This window comes from Mandrillus leucophaeus, unplaced genomic scaffold (genome assembly GCF_000951045.1).
Source record: "Mandrillus leucophaeus isolate KB7577 unplaced genomic scaffold, Mleu.le_1.0 Scaffold35, whole genome shotgun sequence".
NCBI lineage: Eukaryota > Metazoa > Chordata > Mammalia > Primates > Cercopithecidae > Mandrillus > Mandrillus leucophaeus.
In genome coordinates this window covers 1633030-1655388 of record NW_012103698.1, presented here as the reverse complement: position 1 = coordinate 1655388, position 22359 = coordinate 1633030, and the positions used below count along the sequence as shown (strand labels likewise).

The window sequence follows — 22359 nt, the reverse complement described above, 5'->3', positions numbered from 1 at the left end:
TTAGACCAGTGTCCTGCACTCAGTATTAGGGTTTAGCTTATCAGAACCTAAGGCACAGAAATAATACTGAAACTCTTTCATGCTTATTCACTTTGCTACCATGAGTCTCTTTGTGGGGAACTGGCTCTGTGTGTGTGTGGAGGGACAGAGCTGTACCATTATCGAAAGATACTTGGTCACCAGGTCCCTTTGCTGAGGGACCCTCCCCATTGCTCCTGACAGGGCAGATGCATTCTTTAGCCTGGACAAGTCAGCAGAGAGTCTTTTGTGAAGTTTCCAGTCAGCAGACAAATGAGGGGGGTCTGACTCATGGACGGGGACAATGGCCATGGGAATTCTCTGGGCTATTTGGAGAGAAATCTTGACTTCTCTGCCAACTTGACAAGGAGGGGAGAGGAATCATTGTAATTTGTGTATCAATGACATATTTTCCAGGCTTTTGGGTGTTCATAGCATACCCCAAACGGTCATAGCATCAGAAATTGGAAACAACCTAGATGATATGATGCTATGTTATGTAGCCATTTTCAAAAACCTGGTTTTTAATAGCAGAGAAAAGTTATCACTATTCACTGTTTTGTAGAAATGACAAGTTTTATATTACAAGCTTAATTTTACCTATATCAATATACATATATATAAAGAAAATTTATTTCTATTTATATATATGCCTATAAAAAAGCTGGAAGGGAGTATTAAGGGTTCAGGAAGTTATTTCTGGATGATGTTATTGAGAATGTTTATTTTATTACATTTTTCAAATTTTCTAATGTCTGTACTGAATATATATTACATATTTATAATCAGAAAAACGATTTTGTAAAAAGAACATTATTATAAATAAAGTTGCTTATTATAAATAAAGTTGCTCTTTAAATAAAGCAAAAACTGCATTTAGAGACAGGGAAAGAAAGCTAACGTTTATTTCATGCCTACCATGTCCCAGGCCACCACACCAGATATTGATATATGTCAACTCTGTTAAAAGTACCTTCTCCCATGGCCATCCTCTGGGAGTAGCAGGAGGTCTTGTTTGAGCATGGGGTCAGGCAAACCTACCCAGGGAAGGAATTTTTTTCTCAAGAGCTGGGAAGCCCTTTCTTCCTTCTACCAAGCAGCTGGCCATCTGTCCACCAGCCAGATCCTTCTCTTTGCCTTGGGTGAAATATCCACTCATTGGGCAAGGAAGGGGGCAGAGTTGTGGCTCACTGAAAATGTGACTGGAGCAGATACTGGATCCCAGGCCGGCAGGGGCTTGAAACTATAGAGCATGGAAGGCTACTTTAGGTATGAAAAGGGCTGTCAAGCACCAAAAAGGGTTAGACGGATATCGTGCCTGACCTGATGGTGGAAATAGGGCCTTCCTGAGTAGGTAGATTTGACCTTGGTGTAAGAAAGAACTTAGTCATTTGGAAGGTAATAAGCTTCCATTCTTAGAATTATGCAAGGAGTCCCTTCCTGGAAGGTACGGAGGAGATTCCTACACTGGGCAAGCGGGAGTGGCTTGAGAAACCTGATGACCTGTTCCAGTTTTGAGAGTCTGTTTCTCTCTATCCCACCATGCCCCAGATTCAGAGGACAGCTTGCTCACTCCTTCAGCTGCTGGAAGCACGGGGGAGAGGACTTCCGGAGGCCAGGCCCACCTTTGTTGCCTAAGAAGTAAGTGGCTCTGATGGTGGGAACTTTACGAGGCAGGGAGGAGGGAACAAGGAAGGGCCAGCCTGGCCTAGTGAGGGAAACATGTGAGGAAGGCAGGCCTCTGGGCACCCGCAAGTCAGGACCTGTGGGTGGCCATCCACTCGGCCTTTCTCAGAACTAGCCCTGGAACTCATCTCATGGGGCAAGTCTGATGCGAACACAGAGTCTCTTGTCCTGGGTGGCTCTCACCTGCTGATGGACACACCTTCACAAATGGTAGGTATTTAGGGAGCATGTGGTGGAGGATACAAAAAACCCCAACCACAAACCAAAGAGGCCAGTGGAAAAAGCTTACAACAACAACAGAAGTTCACAGGCAAGACCCACAAGACAAATGTAGAGGAAAGAGCAGGAGATCTGGAGTTAGAGAGACCCGAGTGAGTATCTTGGCTCTGGCACTTACTGGGGCAGTATTCAGCAATGACTGTCTCTCTCTGAAACTCACTTCTCGCTTTCCCCATCTGTAAAATGAGGTTAATAGTACTGATTTCACAGGATTGTTGTAAAGGTTATATATCATATAGACATAAACACTGTATATACACATCTGGCACAATCTGGCATGTCATAAACCTTAATAAATTGTCGGCCGGGTGTGGTGGCTCAGGCCTGTAATCCCAGCACTTTGGGAGGCCGAGGCAGGCAGATCACGAGGTCAGGAGATCGAGACCATCCTGGCTAACACGGTGAAATCCCGTCTCTACTAAAAATACAAAAAATTAGCGAGGCATGGTGGCGGGCACCTATAGTCCCAGCTGCTGGGGAGGCTGAGGCAGGAGAATGGCGTGAACCCGGGAGGCGGAGCTTGCAGTGAGCCAAGATGGTGCCACTGCACTCCAGCCTGGGTGACAGCGAGACTTCGTCTCAAAAAAAAAAATAAAAAAATAAATTGTCATGGTTGCTGTTATTCTTTTTGCTACAGGACAAATAAATTGGAAAGAACTAACTGTAAGTGAACTTGGAAAGCAAAGAGCCTCAAGGTTGGCATGGGCTGGAGAGGTCAGTGACAGCTTTGTTCACTGACGACAGAGACTTTAGCACCTCCTAAATGCCAGGCACCGTGCTACAGGTTCCGAGTATCAGAATCAACGTGGTGCCTGCTCTTGGGAAGCTTCTAGTGAAGTAGCTTTGAAAGAAAACAATGTCTAACCATCAACTGTGAGAAGTATCAGGAAGGAAAATAACAGGGTGCTATGAAAGACAGGAACAGATTCTGATTTGGGGAGAAGTCAGGGATGACCTCCCAGAGGAAGCAACCTTGAAGCTGAAGCCTGTAGGAAAATTGAGGTTAGCTACATGCAGGCTGCGGGGAGAGTCCCCCAGGCTGAAGGTAGAGCAGTGCAAGGCGCTGAGGGGTGGAAAAGGCTGGCGTGTTCAGGAACTGAGCACCTGTGTCTGGGGCATGGTGAGGATGGAGTGATGAGGTCAGAGAGGCCTTGGAAGCCATGGTCAGGATTTGGGGTTTTATCTTAAGAAATCGGATGCCACTGAAGGGTATTAAGCAGGGAAGTGATGTGAATGAGGTCAACTGGCTGCTGGGTGGGGACAGAATTGGGCAGGACCGGGGCAGGAAGATGTGTTTTAGTGGCTCAGATGGGAAATAAATGGTCACTTGGGCCAGGGTAGGGGGCAGAGACGGAAGCAGTGGTGAACTCGAGGGATATTTCTGAGCAGAACGTACACGGCACGGTGATAGATTAGATATGAGGGGCACCCAGTGGGCTTCAGTGACCCGGCAGGTGAAGGCGTGGTACACAGGGCTGGTCTTGAAGGGGAGGCTGTCAAGAGCCCACGTGGAGGCCGGTGGGGAGTCTCAGGAGGCTGAGCCTTGAGTTAGAGGCAAGGTTTGGAAAGGTGGCAGCTGGGGAAGGGAGAGCCTCTAGGACAGGAGGCAGCAGAACTGGGGAAAGAAGTAGGAATGAGCTTGCCTCACTCCACGTGGGTGGCACAGAGTAGGGCGAGCCCTGCTGGGAGGGAAGGGCATGAGCTGGGGGCCAAGAGTGTGAAACCAGGAGGGTGGGGTGAGGTGGGGCCCCCAGCGTGGGCGGAGGCCTCTGCCTCCCGAGAGATACAAGAGATAGGAGGGAGCTGTTAGGTTCCCAGGCCAGCAGCCAGCCACCCAGGCAGCACTGGCACTCCGTGGCAGGGCTGGGGGATGAGAAGGCACAAACAAGCCGCTGCAGAACTTGCGCTTTCTGAGAGTATTTGCTGACCACCTGCTCTGTGCTCAGAAAGATAACGGGATGGGACGTTTATGGAAAAAGTCTCTTGGCTCCCAGGACACCACTTTCTCATGGGTTCCTTCCAGCCTCACTGGCTGCTGCTTTCCGTCTACTCTGTTGGCTCTTCGTCCTTGCTGGCATCTGAAAGGTGGAAAACAGGAGAGCACAGACTTCTTCCCCTTTGCTTCTGTCTCTTTATCCTTTGGACATGTCATCCAGCCCCATGGCTTCAAAACCTTCTCCATTCTGCTTTATGATTTCAAACAGATTTCCTCCTCAACCTGTCTCCTGCGTTCCAGACTTGTATTTTCAATGGCCCACCTGACACCTCTGCTTAGATGTGAATCTCAAGTGTAAAATGCCGAAGACAGAGGCACCCAGACCCCTCCACCCCAACCCATTTCTGTCCTAGCTGAGTGAGGGGCATCTCTCGGTTATTAAGGCAAAAACGCACTAGGCATGTATGATTCCTCATTCCGTATCCAGTCTATTTGCAAATCCTGTAAATTCTACCTCCAGAAACCCAGAATCCATTCACTCCTACTGTCCACTGCTACCACCCCAATCAAACCACCCCCGTTTCTCTCTGGGCCACAGCAAATGCCTCCTCACTCGGCCGCACTTCCCCTCTGCCCCCAGGCAATCCACGCTCCACAGACCAGACAAAGTGATGCAGGTAAAACATAAAACAGATAAGCCAGTCCTCAGACGAAAGCCCTCCACGGGCTCCCCCGTGTTTTGGAACAAAATCAAAGCTGCTTTCTGCAGCACCTGGCCCAGCATAAGGCACCTGACTTCACCTCCCACTGCTTCCTTCCTCGCTTCCCCTGCTCTCTGCTCTCTAGTCACCCTGGTTTTCTCCCTGTTTCTAGAAAAGGCCAACCTTGTGTCCACCTCAGGGCCTTTGCACTTAGAATATGCTCTTTCTGGAATATTTGCCATCAATCTTCTCATCATTCGGATCTTAGTGCAAATGTCACCCTCTTCTGATGTCCCCTCCCTGCTGCCTGTCACTCGCTGTCACATTTTGTCCTAATAGCACCAATATCAGGAATACTCAGATATTTATTTACTGTCTCCCCTATTGAAATGTAAGTTTCATGAGAGCTGGATCTTGTCTGACCTGCTCAGTGCTCTCTCTCTCCCACTCCTAGAACAATACTAGGTGCATAGTGGGAGCTCAGTAAATATTTGTTCAATGAATGAAAAAATGCTTTGGATGTAGTCCCAGGTCTTCTTGAGGGAGTGTGACAAGCCACATGAGAAGTTATCTAAGAATATAGGGCAGGAGATGGTAACTCCTCCACAGGGCAGGAGCTGCGGTGATTCAAAGGTAATCTGATAAGCTGATATTTGCTTTAGGGTTACTGGATGACAATATGCTACTCAGTAATGGGAGCCTCCAACTGGCCCCAGAAAACATGAAGGCCTGATCCATAGGGGTGGTCCTGGAGGGAACCCTTCAAGGACCAAAATGGAGGGCAGACAAGGAGCTATTTGAAGACTGGTGAGTGTCTCAGTCCATTTTGTGCTGCTGTAACAGAATATCTGAGACTGGGCAATTTATAAAGAACAGAAATCTATTTCTTTAAAATATGTTTTTGGGGCCGGGCGCAGTGGCTCACGCCTGTAATCCCAGCCCTTTGGGAGGCCAAGGCGGGCGAATCACGAGGTCAGGAGATGGAGACCATCCTGGCTAACACGATGAAACCCTGTCTCTACTAAAAATACAAAAAATTAGCTGGGTGTGGTGGCGGGCGCCTGTAGTCCCAGCTACTCAGGAGGCTGAGACAGGAGAATGGCGTGAACCCGGGAGGCGGAGCTTGCAGTGAGCCAAGATCACACCACTGCACTCCAGCCTGTGAGACAGAGCGAGACTCCGTCTCAAAAAAAAAAAGTTTTTGGCAGGTAGAGATGGAGTGTCAGTCACTATGTTGACCAGGCTGAACTCCTGACCTCAAGTGATGATCCTGTCTTGGCCTCTCAAAATGCTGGGATAATGGGTGTGACCCACAGCACCTGACCAAGAACAGAGATTATTTCTCATAGCTCCAGAGGCTGGGAAGTCCGAGGTCAAAGGGTCCACATCTGGCAAGGGTCTTCTTGCTGTGTCATCCCATGGTGCAGGGGAGAAGGTCAAGAGAGCACAAGAGAGCAACAGGGTGCCGAACTCACTTTTATAACCATCCCACTCTCAGTGACTCACTCCCATGATAATGACATGAATTCATCCATGCGAGCAGTGGCCTCATGACTGAATCCCCTCCCAAATGTCCCACCTCTCAACACTGTTGCACTGGGGATTAAGTTTCCAACACGTAAACGCTGGGGGACATGTTCAGTCCACAGCGGCGGGTCCTTGCAGTTCCCTTAAAATCTGCCATGTAGGTAATTGAAGATTCCACTCTTACCCAGTGTGCACACTTTCCCCAAGCCTGCATGCCCCCCATTCATACACATATACACACCCTCTTGCAGAGCTGGTGGTGACTCTTTTTATCACGTTCAGATATTTCACAGAGGTCTCGGGGAATGACCAACTGACCTGTCTCTGAGAAATTCCATGGAAATTTGCAAAAATAAAACACCTATAAAAACTCTGACATTTCATCATAAAAATCCTAATAAATGTTGGTGCATACATATGCACCATAGAATATTATTTAGCGACTAAAATCATACGAAGTTTAGGTAGCAAGATATAAAATATTCATGACTATAATTTTAGGCTAACCCCCCTCCTGGGCATAGATACGGTGTAAACATTATGCCATATCGTTATGCACTGCATAATGATGGTTTGGTTAACAACGGACCACATATATGATGGTGGTCCTGTAAGATCAGAATACCCTATTTTTATGGTAGCCTTTCTATATTTAGATACATTTAGGTATACAAATACTTATTGTGTTACAATTGCCTACAGTGTTCCGTACAGTAACAGGCGGTACAGGTTAGCAGCCCAGGAGCAAAAGGCTACACCATATAACCTAGGTGTGTAGTGAGCTATGCTAGCTAGGTTTGTGTGCACACACTCTGTGATGTTTGCAAAATGGCGAAATCGCCTAATGATGCATTTCTCAGAACATGTCCCTGTTGCTAAGCAACACGTGACTATAGTTACCGTACGGGGTTAATGGGATTACAGTGGATTGGCCCTTTATGTTTTCCAAACATTTTTAGAAATTACTTTACACATATCAGAATTAAAATATTAAAATTAAATCCAATGTCTTTTTGTGGCCGTCTGTGTCCCAGTCATGTGGGCCTTTCTGCTCTCCCCTCAAGCAGCTGGAGAAAGACCAGGGGGCCACGGGTACAGCCTCATGTGTGCACTGTGACGGGCATGGGGATGACGGGGCAGAGGGGAGAAATCACGGCAAAGCCATGATGGTAACAATGACAGCGAGCCACGTTGCTCCAGCTTTCTATGCCTCAGGCGCTGTGCTAAGCACGTGGTTGACTCCGCACTTCATTTTCCCCATAGAGGGAGAAACTGAAGTTGGAAGAGGCTGAGGAGCTGGTCTCAGGTTACAGGGCTGACGAATGACAGAGCAAGGGATCAAACCTGGTGTAACTCCAGAGCCCGTGCTCTTAACGACTTGAATGAGGCCAACAGTTTCACAAACATTAAGCCATTATGTTTTCATTGCTCCCAAAACCTTTCCGCTGCCACTTCCACACTTCCAGGTGTGAGTCAGGAGGCCGAAGATGCCAGGGCAGGCAAGGGCAGGCCATTGACCTCGTTAGCAAGGCAGCAGGGGAGGGAGCTCGCCCCAGTTCCCATCCCCCTCCAGCGTATCAACAGCAGGCCCGGCCGATAAGACACAGAGACTTCTAGAACGGAGGCAGAGTCAGGAAGGGGAAGGGGAGAAGCACCTGCTCACCGGAGACTGGGAGACTGCAGAAGATGAGCTTTTTGGGAAGGGTGGGATGGTGTGGGGCAGAGATGTCGAGGGAAACTCTGGGGTGGGGCTCTTGACCCCTCTTCACATGTGAGTCTGGGAAGTGTCACCAGCAGAGGCCCGAGCCTCCAGTCCACCTGGGTTAAGGGATGGAGGCCAAACTCACTTTTATAACAATCTCACCCTCTCAGTTATATTCACTTCCATGATAACGACACGAATTCATCCATGTGGGCAGCAGCCTCGTGACCAAATCCCCTCCTAAAGATCGCACCTCTCAACACTGTCGCACTGGGGATTAAGTTTCCAACACGTGAATGCCGGGGGACACACTCCCCCAATATGGAGGATGGAACGCTGTTTGCATGACGGGGTCATCCCCAAGCAGCCCTCAGTTACCTGTGTGGTGGACGCTGTGGCAGGTATAAAGTGGGACCTTCTGGATCCAGACAAGGGGACCCCGTGGTTGGGGCTCAGGATGGACCCTCCAGGCCAGGGACCAGAGAGAAGGAGGCAGAGACCAGAGGGGTCCATAGGAGGCGGGGGGACCTTGGCCAGTGCTCCCTTTGAGCCAGGCATCGGCTGGCAGGAGGAAGCGAGGCTCACTCCCTGCAGAGCTCAGTCTGGTGCCACCACTAAGACCATAGCAGCCAGAAGGGCACAGGAACGCTGTCACCTCCCCAAATCACTGGGAGCCTGCGGGAAGCTCACATGCCTGCCCGGAGGAGAAACTGCACGAGGCAGACCTGGATCACCTGATAATTACCTTCAGATGCGGTTTGATTTCTGTAGCCCACTCAACTTACCAGATGGGAATTACGTATTGACTCATAGGTGGGGTTTGCAAGGTAAGCCAAATCTATATGTTTCCTCCAACTCTCTCTGAGTTGCGTGGAATTACACTCATGACCCTGCTAGGCCACTATGCTAGACTGCACGGTTTGAGCGCCTAGGTGACAGGCACTCTGCCAGGTGCTTCCCATGCACAGTCTTGTTCACTCTTCTCAACATCGTATTGACAAATATCTTCCATCTCAGGTGCCCATGAAACTAGCTATGTGGCCTTGGGCAAGTTCCTTGACCTGTCTGTGCTGCAGTTTCTTCATCAAATGCAGATACTGATTCCTGCCTAGCAGTGGCAGGTGCATGGAATGCACTTGATAAAAGCTCACCACTGTTGTTAACAGTTCTTTTGAGCACAGAGGGAGGTAAGGACAGACAGGTGATGGCAGCAGGGTAAAAGGACTCCTCCAGAGAGAAAGAAATTAACAAAACCACAACCTCTTAACTCTCCAGCAATGCAGGTGATCTTATTTCCAGTCACGAAAGTGAGGGTAAAAATTTAAGTGGCCAGAGCCCCGTCCCAGGAACACAGACATACCTGAGAGCCCCAAGGAGCCATGGGACAGAAAGGTGGGAGACCAGGAGTGTCCAGGTCCTGCGTATCCTCGAACTCACTGAAACTTCTTCCTGACCTGCTGCCTTCTTCATCCTTTTGTGGGCTCTGTGGGACAAACACATTAGTTCCCAGCTCAGGAAAGCCTTCTGAGGCCTGGAGACTCATCCCAGCCTCCTCTCTGGGGCTCAGGACAGGCTGTGTGGAGCTGAGACTGGTCCTTAAAGCGAGGTGTTGTTGGAGCCTCCTGGGGGAATTTCAAGGGAGTTTTGTGCGAAAGGGAAGCAATGCCATCAGACTCCTCCTGAAGCTAAGCCAGGATGAATTATTAAGGACCTGAAGGAAGCCAGGGCTTAACTAAAGGAGCCCCACGTCTATCTCTGCAAATATTTCAAACAATCTGGGCCTATTTTGTGGAGAGAAATTTCTTGTGCTGCCTGAAAGACAAGCAGGGAGCTAGCATTGCACTCACATAGGGCAGTTCTCCGTCAAGGGATGCCTGCATTTCAGGGCTGGGATCCAGGCTCAGAGAAAGCTTCTTAGTGCTGCAAAGCTATTTTTAAAGTGCGAAACTCAATATGTCAGTGGGAGAGGGAGAGAGAGAGAGCTGGGGGTGAAATGGCTGAGGCCATCCAGGCCCCTGAAGGAGCCTCATTTTCCTGGGTAGGTGAAGCCACTTGTTTGTTACCCCCAGATCTCTATTGTAACCCCTGAAAATAAATACCTAGCCTTGTGTTCAGAGCTGATGGCAGGGCCACGGGCCAGAATAGAATTTAATCATTTACTCTGGCTCTCTTTGGTTTAATAGATGCCATATCTGGCAGCCTAAAGGGGATGCGTCCTAGTTCCATGTTAAAAACAAAAATTAAAAAAAAAAATTAAGAACCCTTTTTTATGTTCTGTTTACAACTGTTTTTAACACACATTTGAAATGTTCATCTTCCTGTCTCTGTACTGGCTCTGAGGCACCCCATATCCTCTCTAGCTGGGAGTATCTCACCGTCCCCCTCTCTTTTCTGAGGCTGTAGTTTTCCAGTGGGTGTCTCTGTCCCAAATAGCCCCATCAGAAATGAAGCAACAGGCTGGGTGCAGTGGCTCATGCCTATAATCCCAGCACTTTGGGAGGTCAGGGCAAGTGGATCGCTTGAGCCCAGGAGTTTGAGACCAGCCTGGGGAACATGGCGAAACCCTGACTCTACTAAAAATACAAAACTTAGCTGGGCATGGTGATGCACGCCTGTAGTCCCAGCTACTTGGGAGGCTGAGGTGAGAGGATCGCTTGAGCCCAAAAGGTTGAAGTTGCAGAGAGCTGAGATTGTGCCACTGCACTCCAGCCTGGGCTGTCGAACAAGACCCTGTCTCAATCAATCAAGAAATCAAGCAACAGCCAGACCCACACTGAGACTGACCAGGCATGTATTTGGGAAGGAGACGGGTATAAAGTGTCATTTTTCCATTTGTGCTGTATCGGAAAAAAATAGCTTGAATAGCAGTGCTAATAAGGATAAAAGGAGTTGACGTTCGTCAAGCACACACCTGGTTCCCTTACAAAGCAAAGGCAGTTTGGAATAAAACAATAAAAAGTAGACTTAAAAATAAAATGAAATAAAATAAATGGAAAATACATTGTAAAAACATCAGTTTGGAAGTGACTTGAAGAGGTGCCAGATCTCTTCCCCGCACGGCATTTCACAGTTTACAAAGCTTGTTCGTTTACGTTTTCCATTTCTTAGGGGACTTGTTCTGGAGGTCTTTACGAGAAGCCAGGGCTGGCAAGCGAGTGGCGAAAAGGCCACTCTTCACGGAGGAAGTGTGCAGATGCCAGACATGGCTATAATATTTTACTTTTTATTTTGCACAAGGGAGAAAGGAAGCTTGACATTGGAAGAAAGAAAGTTCTGTGGATGGAGATATGTAGATACAAAGGTGTTTGAAATCAAGCTTCCTTGAAGTCAAAGAGAAAGTTACGTGTGAGACTCGGAATAACTTCTGATTCAAGGTGAACTTAGAATGTGAGAAGGAGACCTGGATTAGACCAAATATTGATAGGTGATGGTTTATTTTGCAATTAAAAAAAAAACGCACACACAAATTAAGAGTTCTTTATCCAGTTTCCAGTGAGAATTACTTTTGTGAATAATCAATGCAAAATAAAACCAACACCAGCTAACATTTCATGTGGTAAACTTTGAAAGAATCATATCTTGGGGATAAAAAACCGACCTGGCAAGAAAAAAAAAAAATTAGACGCTAAGCAATAGTAGCCACAAAGGAAAATTCACGAAAGTCAAGCTATAATGGAAAACTAGTGAGGATTAGTGAGTGGAATAACCGAGTGGACCTAGGTATTCTCATTTGTCTACGTCTTACCTGGACTGTAATTTAAAAAAGAAATGTAGAGATCAGAATGGGGTCGTTTAAGACATCTTTTGGTAGATGTGTTTTTGGCTTAGTCAAGGTGAAAGGATGCCCAGGCACTGCCATTCAGAGGCCGCTGCCCTATCCAGGGCATCCGGGGGCACCCGGAAGGGGTCTCTTCCTCATAGCTCTGCTCACCCCCCCGTGCAGGTGAGACCCAGAATGGGCGCTGCTTTGAGGCAGCTGACCAGTGGGATCCTTGGTCAGGATCTGACCTGGGGCAGCTGGTGGTGGCCAGGGCTGAGGGCCAGGATGAGTGTGGAGGCGGTGGCATGCTGGAGAGTGAGCAGAGAGGGCAGCCTCGCTGGTAGACTGAGTGTGGGGTGCAGGCAGGGAGGAGCCAGGCTTCCTTTCCCTGCTCTCGGGACATCCTCTCTCCTGTTCTTTCTTCCTGCCCTTGAAGACCCTCCTGTCGCCTGGGTTATTTTTCTGTCCTGTGGTCCAGACTCCAGGACTTCTCCAAGCCAGGAACTATGGTGACAGATAGACAGACAGGGTGAGAGAGGGGACCCTCCCTTCAGACCCTCAGGAACTTAGTGCCAGGGGAGGGGGCTCTGACTCCCTGACCCGGTGGGCACAGGGGCCGGAGCAGAGAGGAACCCTCATGTCATTTCCAGATTGGTGTCAGGGAGTATCTGAATGTTTGTTTACCCTTTTAAAATATTTCTAGGGGATGTCTCCAGGCCTTGTTGAGCTTAGTCTCCTGTAAGATTCACCTCCTACATATTAAAAAGAAAAGCCAAACAAAGAATTTCAACCTCAGCTGAAATAACAACTCCAACAAACATTCTTGCATTGAGCACCACATGCCCAGAGTCCCTCAAGGGCACCTGGCCACTGGTCCTGCCAAATTCCCCACTTCCCCGCCCAGCCAGGCTCTAGGTGGCCCCACAGTTGGCCACTCCTACAGAGACTCCACAGGACTATGTGTAGTTTATGTATTTGTTAACTTTTTTTTTCTTATTCAATTCCTAAAATGGAAGATCTACAGGTGGATAGAATGTTCACTAAGTAAGTCCTCAGCCTCCAAAACCTACAGGCACATTATTACCCTACACGTTTAGGTAAGGGAAAATGGAAAGGAGAAAAGGAGGGAGGGAAGCAGGAGAGAGGGGAAAGAAAGAAAAGCAAGGCAAGGCCTGGGAAGAATTTGCAGAAGTAATGACATCTTTTTTCTTTTGTTTTGGAGACGTAGTCTCACTCTGTCACCCAGGCTGGAGTGCAGTGGCGTGATCTCAACTCACTGCAACCTCCGGGTTTCAGCAATTCTCCTACCTCAGGATCCTGAGTAGCTGGGATTACAGGCACGTTTTTATATTTTTAGTAGAGACGGGGTTTCGCCATGTTGGCCAAGCTGGTCTCGACTCCTGACCTCAAGTGGTCCACCTGCCTGCACCTCCCAAAGTGTTGGGATTACAGGCATGAGCCACCGCACCTGACCAGTAACGACAGCTTTAAATGATGAAAAACAGAACAAGCTGAGAAGGCTACAGTGAGGACTGGAATGTTGGGCCCTGATGTGTGGCTTTGGTGTGTATATGTTTGAGCTTCTCCCTTTTTTACTTTCCTGGAGAAGTTTTAACTTCATTCTGTTAAGCTTAAATGCTTTTATGAGAAGTCTCCGAATTTAATAAACTCTTATCTAGAAAATGTTTTATGAAAAATACCTAAGATGTATAATAGGGAGTAGAATAGAATCTGGTGTGTAAAGGTGGGCTGCATACATAATTTTAAAGAAAAGAAAAAGAGAAAAATGTATTTTATGAAGCAAATTCAATTAAGCCAATTTAATTTTTGATCTTCTTATTTTTAATAGAATAATACTTAGCGATTTCCAGTTTTGCTGCTTATCTTCATTAGGACAAAGTCTTTTCCACACACCATGAAATCATACCCATTATGATGGGTTTCACCTTCTGCTTTGTGGCCACTATCTCTTTACAAGTCTTTTTTTTGGTCAGGACAATTTTTTTATTCTTAATATGTGGTTCTTTAAAAGTTTATCATGTGAAATTTTAGTTGGTTTCATTTTGCATTGGTTATTCACAAAAGTAACGCTCACTGCATTGGATAAAGGACTGATCATTTGTTTTTATTTTTTATTGCAAAAAGAACAGATAAAGAAAAGGCATTTTCCATGGTATGGTTAAAATGTCAGGAAGCTTTGTTACATTGAAATAGTTGCTTACAATGTGGGAAAGCCTACAAAGAAACAAACCAACAAACAAAACACCCTTAGTTCCCAGGGGCAGGCTCTGTAATAAGGAAGGATTTTCTCCAATAAGAGAAGCCCTTCACCGGAAGCAGAGTGAGGACATCACACAGGGAGAGGGGCTGTTGGACACACCAGAGATTTCAAGCCACTCGGGAAGAACGGTCCCATTGGAGCTTAAATTAAAACGTCCAGATTGGCTCTTGACACACTTAACTAAACGTGCAGGGGAATAGTGTTCCTCTAGGTTTGGGAAGCTGAGGACTTCCTTAGTGAGCATTCTATCTACCTGTAGATCTTCCATTTTAGGAATTGAATAAGAAAAAAAAATTTAACAAATACAAAAAATACACATAGCAATTAATGTAGGTTGTTTACACATAATAATGTATGAGACCATAACATAGTTATATGTTATATATCATATAAGTTATATATTATATATCATATATATGTTATATACAATATGTCATATATATAACATGATAATACATATAATACACAATATATATATGTGATATATATCAGTTGGGGACAGTTAGTAGAAAAAATAAAATTGTTTCATGTTTGCCCCCGGAGTGAGCTGAGGCTCTTCAATGTACTGGTTCAGTTTGTAAAGGACATGGAGTAGTGACCGTGCCTGGCAAGGACAGGGCCTGCTGCTATCACCCTTAGGTACAAGCAGGATCTGCCCAAGGCACTTACATTTCAGGAAGCAAAAGTCTACTTAATTTTCCTGTACAAAAGGGGGATGGGGCTTTATCAAAAGGAGCTGATTACCTTCAGCCCTGGATCCAGGTATCTCTCCTTCCAGGTCCATGGAAAACATATGGGGTGACAACAGGAAGACATGAGAGGCGAGGCTCAGTGCCTCTCCAGTGGTTCCTGATTCAAAAGCGGATGGTGCCACCCACCCAGGAGGTGCTGGGGCTGTGGGAGGGTGGGGCTCCCACAACTCTTCAGAGTATTATTGGCAAGTTATCCAGTCTTTCTGAGCCTTAGTTTCTTCCTTGGTAAAACAGGGATAATAATGATACCGACTTTATAGAAGTGTGAGAACTAACGCCTGCCAAATAGTAGGGCGCAATTAATGTTAGTGCCTTCTCTGCCCAATTGCCCAGTACAGAAAGTGTTGCTTCAGTAACCCAGCTGAATGCCAAGACCGATTCATAGGAATATCACAGATACATTTGCAACTTCTACAATGATCTCAAAATGATCGTTTGTACAAAAATAAGCTATATTGACTGTTTTGTATCCCATGAAGGGGAGGGGAGGCCTTTTCCTAACTTTCCTTCCAGAACCAGCTATTAGGGTGATGAACTCAGCAACTTTCTGTCCTCCCCTCCCCCATCTTAAGTGTTCCTCATCACACAGTTGGAAATGGGGATAGAGCTTGGCCCATTAGAATTTTCCCCATTCCAGGGGCAGAATGCAGAAAGAGGAGAAAAGTAGCTGGGGGCCCGGGGCGGCTGCTGATGCGTGCAGAAACCCTTTGAGCTGCCACCCTGGCAGGGCCGGCCTTGGGGAATGTGCCTGAGGATGGTGGGTGAGCAAAGCCACCTGCCCCGGCACAGAGCCTGCGGGTTGTGCTCTGCAAAGCCCTCCCAGTTTCATTCCTAGAGACGGGGCGAGAAGGGGCGAGCCAGGCAGCAGGTGCAGGGGGGTGCGTGGCCAGGCTACCCGGATCGGCCAGCGCAGCGTGGCGTCTGTGTGTCCTCACCAGGGCTGCATGACAGGAGCCGTGCACCACCGGTGCCATAGGCTTATCTATGTCTCAGCACTGACACCGTGTGGTATGGAGCAAAAGCAGGCGAGGGGTCTGCTGAAAGCCTTGGCAATGGGAGGTTGTCCCGTTTCCTTTCCTCGGGATGTTAATCAGTATCCCTGGGACTTTCCTGGTTATCGCTGATGGGAGAAGTCCAGGAAGGAAAGGAACGTGTCTAAGCTCAAAGGTTGAAGGCTTCAAGACTTAGAAGTCAATTCGATCAATAATGAGAAAGAGTATAATCTCAAGGTGAGTTCCAGAGTAGGGAGTATGTATCCTGACCTTGGGGACTAGTTATTGCCCCGGCCTAGACAAAGATGATGTAAAACACCTGCGTCAGGGTTGTGACATCCTCCTGACGTCGAGGAGCGCCCGCCCCTTCCTGGATGATGTGGCTGGCCAGCTCACACTTTCTCCGCCTCCTCTGGCCGTGCCTGCTTCAGTAAGTGCCCCTGCCATCCACCCAGTTGCGTAATGGATTAGTCAAGACTCCCTCAGTCATAGGTAGGAGCCAAACTAAGCAAGCTGAAGCATAAAAAGCAATTTACTGCCTCACCTAGCTGGGCAAGAGGCCGAACTAACTCACAGGTTTGACACAAGGAAGATTCCGGGAAGTTGAGGAAGAACAGAACCTGGGATTGGCAGCGGCCAGGACTCTTTGTCCTGCCCCTGTCTCCTCTGTCCCCCTTCGCCCATTGGCCTCATTCTCTCCTGCTGTAGACAGCCCCCCTCCACTGGTGGGGATACAGCCCCTGGCAGCCCAGGCTCAGCCACCCCAACATCAAGGGAGAAGTTTTTTCAGCAGGAAGCTTTATAATAGGGGAGGGCTCAGATGAGCTTGCTCAAGTTAGGTGTCTCCCTCCCACCCCGAGGCAATCCCCAGTGGCAAGGAGATGACACACTGAGATAGGCCAGTCCTGGTCACACCCTCTCGCCTGGGGCCGCTGGGCAGGAGTCGTCAACAGAGAAGAGTGACAGGAACACTTACTTGGCAGGCACAAATCACAGGTTGCTGTGCTCCACTATACAGATGATGACACCCTCAGATTTTCTTTTCCTTAGTAAACTCTTAAAGCGAGACATATACACAGAAAACTGCATGAGTGATGAGTGTGCAGTGTCTATTCACAAGAGCAAAGACATGGAATCAACCCAGGTGCCCATCAAAAGTAGATTTTTAAAAAATGTGGTCCATATACAACACGGAATACTACACAGCCATTAAAAAGAACAAAATCGTGTCCTTAGCAGTAACATGGAGAAGGCTGGAGGCTGTTATCTTAATTGAAATAACACAGAGTCAGAAAACTAAATACTATGTGTTCTTACCTGTACGTGGCAGACACAAAGATGGGAAAAATAAACACTGGGAATTCCAAAAGCAGGGAGGGAGAGAGTGGGAGAAGGTTGGAGAAACTGCCTACTGGGTATTACGTTCGCTACTTGGGTAGAGCCCAAACCTCAGTATCACGCAATATACCCATGTAACAAACCTCTACATGCACCCCCAGAATCTAAAATTTGTTTTAAAAAAGAAAATACTTATAGCAAAATGTAAGATGCCTTTAAGTTCACCTTTCAGAGATAACACTGTTTATTATTTTCTTCAAGAATCTCATTTCTATTTATTTATTTATGTGGTTTTTTTTTAGAGACAGGGTCACTCCAGGCCCAGGCTGGAGTGCAGTGATGCAAGCATAGTTCACTGTAGCCTCAGACTCCCCAGTTCAAGCAATCCACCTGCTTGGCCTCCCACAGCGCTGGAATTACAGTCTATGAGCCAGCACACCCGGCCAATAGTCATTTTTATAGGCTCACGTTTAAAAAATAAAATAGTATACTGCATAAAGAAAAACAATGTGCAGCTCCACGAAGTTTCCCTTTTGAATACACGTATGTAACAAGCATCCTGATTGAGAAACAGAACGTCACCAGCATCCTAGAAACCCTCCTTGGCTTCCTTCCAATCATGGCGCTCCTGTCTTCCAAAGGTAAGTGCTATCCTGAGTTCTGCTAATGTAATTAGTTTGATCAATTTTGGCACTTTATACCAACGCAGCTGTTCAATATTTTATTCTTTCATGCCTTGCTTCCTACATTTAACATTATGTTTATGAAACCCATCCATACTGTGGGTAATACACAGTGTTTGTTTTCATGGCTGCATAATATTCCATTGCATGAATACACCAAACTTTATTTGCCCATTTTACTGTTGAGGGACACCCTAGCCGTGAAGAGGAAAATCCCAAGTGCCATTGGGTTGTGACAGTACTGTGAGAGACTTTAGCTAGCATTTATGTCTTTGAATTTTGCTTTGAATCATGTCCTTCTTTGAATATAGGTGTAAATGCTGGCTGCTAATTAATATATAAGGTTGTTACATGAGTTTAAAAGTGTTATTTCAGCCAAGTGCAGTGGTTCATGCTTGTAATCCTAGCACTTTGAGAGGCTGAGGCAGAAGGATTGCTTGAGCCCAAGAGTTCGAGACCAGCCTGAGCAACATAGCAGGACTTCTATAAATAAGAGCGTATTTTGTGGAAAGGTTTACAGAGTGACGAGTATGTTCTGTGATCCTGGGGTCCACTACTCCAGGTAAATAATTGTCCTGGCAACACAGTCACTTGGCAACACAGCCCCCTGGTGGCAGCCACCTGAACTGCACTCTTACCTCATAGAAAAGGTTAATTGCTGGTTTTCAAATCAGGCGTTACAGCAAGCGTCACAACCCAGGACATAATTTATACTTAAACCAGTAATCATTTATGTGAATAAAAGTGCTCCATCTCCATGGCATTGTATCCAATCAGGATACAAGTCCATCTCTAAAATAATGATAAAAAATTTTAAAGAACTACCATTTATCAAGTACTTCCTGTTTCTGGTATCATACCAAACACTTCACATACAGTATTCAGCGCCGGCAGTGCTGCGGAGTGCCATCGTTGTCACCTTTTAGAGACGAGGAAGCAGAGGCTTGCAGACCTTCGGGAATCATCTCAAGGTGAATGGAGCCAGGGATGGCTTCTCCCACGATCCCGGTCTCCTCTGCCCCCTGCGATTGGAGGCACCTGGCTGTTTCACGCGCACTCAAGGTTCATTGCCACAGACCAGCCCCCGCCCCGAGGAGGGCTGGAGTCAGAGAACAGCTCGCACTTTCTCCTGCAGCTCTCTGCTGGGAGGCACATACTTCTAGTTCCTCTTCCCCCGTCCATACCCACCAGGGGGACGATCTGTTTTTCCGACTAGTAGAAGCCCAAGGCATTGTCTGGGGCACATTGTACTAGCGGCTGGGATTCACGTGGGTGTCTTCCCCATCTTTCTGTGCCCAGGCAGTGTCAGGCTGGCCTGTCCTCCGTCCCGCCTTGGCTGCTCACGACCAGGTGGCAGGTAGAATAACCAACTTGCCCCACTTCTCCATTTTTGCACTGAAAATCTCCCATCTCAGGAACCCCCTGGGCTCCAGGCAAGCTGCCTTTCCCCCTCAATCTTGGGCAAGTCAGGCCCAAATTGCACCACAGATTCAGCTGTCCTAGATCCTGTGAGAGGATGAGAAACTCGTTAGGTCTCCTGGCTTATGATGCGTTGGCGAATCCAGCAAACCAGAGCTCGGCGTTGGGATTAAGGATTAACAGGGGCTTGTCCTGCCTGTGAAAACAGGCCTTGGCAGCACGTCGGGTAGCCCAGCATGTGACTTCTGCAGGCAGGTGGCCTGGATTCGGATCCTGGTTCCACCTCCTGCTGGCTCTGTGGTTTTGAGCAGGTTATTTCACCAACCTGACCTCAGAACCCAATGCTGAGCACAGCACATACTTCACTCTGGCTGTTGTGAAAACTCACTATGAAAATGCGGATGCTTGGAGGCGTTCGGCTCACAGGTTGTGCTCCGCAAATGACAGCCCTTGCCATTCTCTTTGTTCCACGAGCTGCCAAATTGCCTCCCAAGTTCTAATCCTAAGACTTATTTTTATTATGAAATGCTTCATAAATACAAAGGAATATAGATCACACATTCATATATAAAATGTGAAGAGTAACAAAATATATACCCATGTACTCAAACCTCCCTCCCTCTCCTTAAAATAGAATGTTACCGACCAGGCATGGTGGTTCACACTTGTAATTCAGCAGTTTGGGAGGCCAAGTCAGGAGGATCGCTTGAGCCCAAAAGTTCAAAACCAGCCTGGGCAACATGGCGACACCCCATCTCTACAAAAAAAAAAAACCCAAAAATTAGCAGGTGGTGGAGGAGTGGTGTGCACCTGTGGTCCCAGCTACTTGGAAGGTTGAGGTGGGGAGATCGCTTGAGCCTGGGAGGTGGAGGTTTCAGTGAGCTGAGATCATGCTGCTGCACTCTAGCCTGGGTGACAGAGTGAGACCTTGTCTAAAAATAATAATAATAATAATAATAATAATAATATTACCAATGCTTTTGTATCCCCCTCTAATCATAACCTTCCCTGTAATGATAACTAATCTGAATTTTGTCATTTCCTCACTTTTTGTTATATGTTTACTACATATGTATGTATTGCTAATAACATATTGTTATGCTTGAGATATTTGGGTCCTGATCCAAATGCAATCATACTTATTTTCTTTTTTCATTCAACATTGTGTTTTTGAGATTCATCCATGTTAATGTATGAAGCTGTAGTTCATTATTTTTCCTTGCTGTACAGCATTCCACTATTTGAATGTGTGGTCATTCGTCGATCTACTCCCCTATGCACACAGTGCCACCACAAACACTTTCATAGGTTTCCTGGTGCACGTGCGCACAAATTACTCTACAGTATCCATCTAATCTGAGAAGCCTTCACTGATGGCTCAGTGGCAACGGCCTGCCCTCTGGTTTGGTTTTCCTTGTGACCAGAATTCTGAGCCCAACACTCTCTGCTGCATTAAAATCTTTTTCTGTATTTAAAGGAGGATTCAGGATTATGAGTGACAGAAAAACTCAAGTGATATCAAGCCAAAAAAAAAAAAAAAAAAAGGTGGGGTAGAGAGGAGAATTGTATTGGGATGAATGATGGAGCAGTTTAGAAGGGACTGGCTGAATCTTAGCCTAAGCACTGTCCACATAGCCCTGTGGATCTCTCGGTCACAGGGCTTGGCCACCCCCGTTTTCCTTCCATCCTTGGACAGACTATTGCCTCCTCGGGAACAGATAGTGGCAGTCACTTCTGCCTGCAGTGCCCAGGTCTGAGTCCAGTGGGAGGGAGCGTCTATCTCTGCAGCTTTAAAAAAGCCTCCTGGTGTGTCACTGGTCACCTGCTCATGCCTATGCTAATCTCTGTGGCCAGAGGAATGCAGTCCATCCCTCGAGTTCGGGTGCAGTCAGTCACTGCCCTAAGCTTTCAGGCTGAGAGTGAAGTCAAGGGGATTTCTTCCCAGGAAAATGGGGGTACTGTTCCTAAAAGAAGGGTAATGACCACAGAGGACCCAAAACAGTAAGTGTCGTGCAGGCTTGGTGGCTCACACCTGTAATCCCAGCATGTGGGAAGCCAAGGTGGGCAGATTGCTTGAGGCCAGGAATTTGAGACCAACCTGAGCAAAATAGTGAGATCCTGTCTCTACAAAAAATAAAATTAGCTAGGTGGGTAATGCACACCTGTAGTCCCAGGTATTCTGGAGGCTGAGGCAGGAGGATCACTTGTACCCAGGAGATCACGGCTGCAGTGAACTATGATCATGCCACTGCACTCCAGCCTGGACAACAGAGTAAGACTGTCTCTAACAAAAAGCAAACAAAAAGTGAGTGACCAACGCGCCCTGGGCTTACTGTGTGACCTTGGACAAGAGACTTCACATCCCAAGTGTCTGAGTCTTCATCTTGGGTGAGTGTGGCAGAGCTGAAGGTCCCTGAGATCCCATTGGGCCTTGGCCTCTGATTGTGTGGGCTCTGGCTGCCCCGTCGTCCTCTTCCTTGCCACTCTTGTGCCCTTTAACATCATAGCTTGTCCAGTCCTCCAGATCTTTCCCCTATAATGTCGAGTGCATACTTCTGGGATCACCTCCATGAGCTCATTCCTCTTGCTGACAACATGGCTTCTCAGAGGTAGCCCACAGGAGGACAGCTCCTCAAACCACACCCTCTGCCAAGACCGGGAGCCTCTCAAGAGTGCCTCATCATGCTCGCCACCACTGGCCTTTCAGGCCACAGCCTTCGGAGTCTTCTGTGGATCTCCATCTTCCTTAAGCCCCTGAACCTGCTCTATTATGGAATTTGGGCCTTTGTTTCCTCCTCTCAGAGTTCTTCTTGCTTGTTCACATCAATGAAGCCAGCTGCCATATTGTGACTACCCCATGGACAGGCCCATGTGGCAAGGAACTGAGGGCGGCCTCGGGACACATGGCCCACGAGGAGCTGACCCCTGCCAGCAGCCACATGTGTGAGCCGGAGACAGATCCCTCCCCAGCTGAGCCTCGGGGTGAGGACAGCCCCGGCCAACACCTTGATTGCAGAGGGCCAGCTAAGCCATGCCTCAATTCCTGACCCACAGAAACTGAATGAGCTCCAGAAAACCATTGTCAAGCAACAGAGATAGTGGGCATCCTAATCTTGTTCCTCAGCTGTAAGGAAATGAATCTAGGAGTTCACTTCACTATTCAGGATGACAGGTTTGGTTTTTTCATCAAATATATACTGTATTTGTCAATGCTCTACAGAGAAACAGAACCAACAGAGAGAGAGAGAGGGGGAGAGAGAGAGAGAGAGAGAGAGAGAGAGAGAG

The 22359-nt window shown here is 47.4% G+C and overlaps 1 protein-coding gene across 1 annotated transcript in view; it reads right to left on the bottom strand.

Annotated features, from left to right (window-relative positions):
* Positions 1 to 9392, bottom strand: part of PLA2G4E (phospholipase A2, group IVE) — a 69741-nt gene extending 60349 nt beyond the window's left edge. Inside the window, exon 1 of the mRNA XM_011989262.1 lies at positions 9210 to 9392. Coding sequence (XP_011844652.1) covers positions 9210 to 9392 — 183 coding nt within the window. The remainder of the gene's footprint in view (positions 1 to 9209) is intronic.
* Positions 9393 to 22359: the final 12967 nt, after the last annotated feature.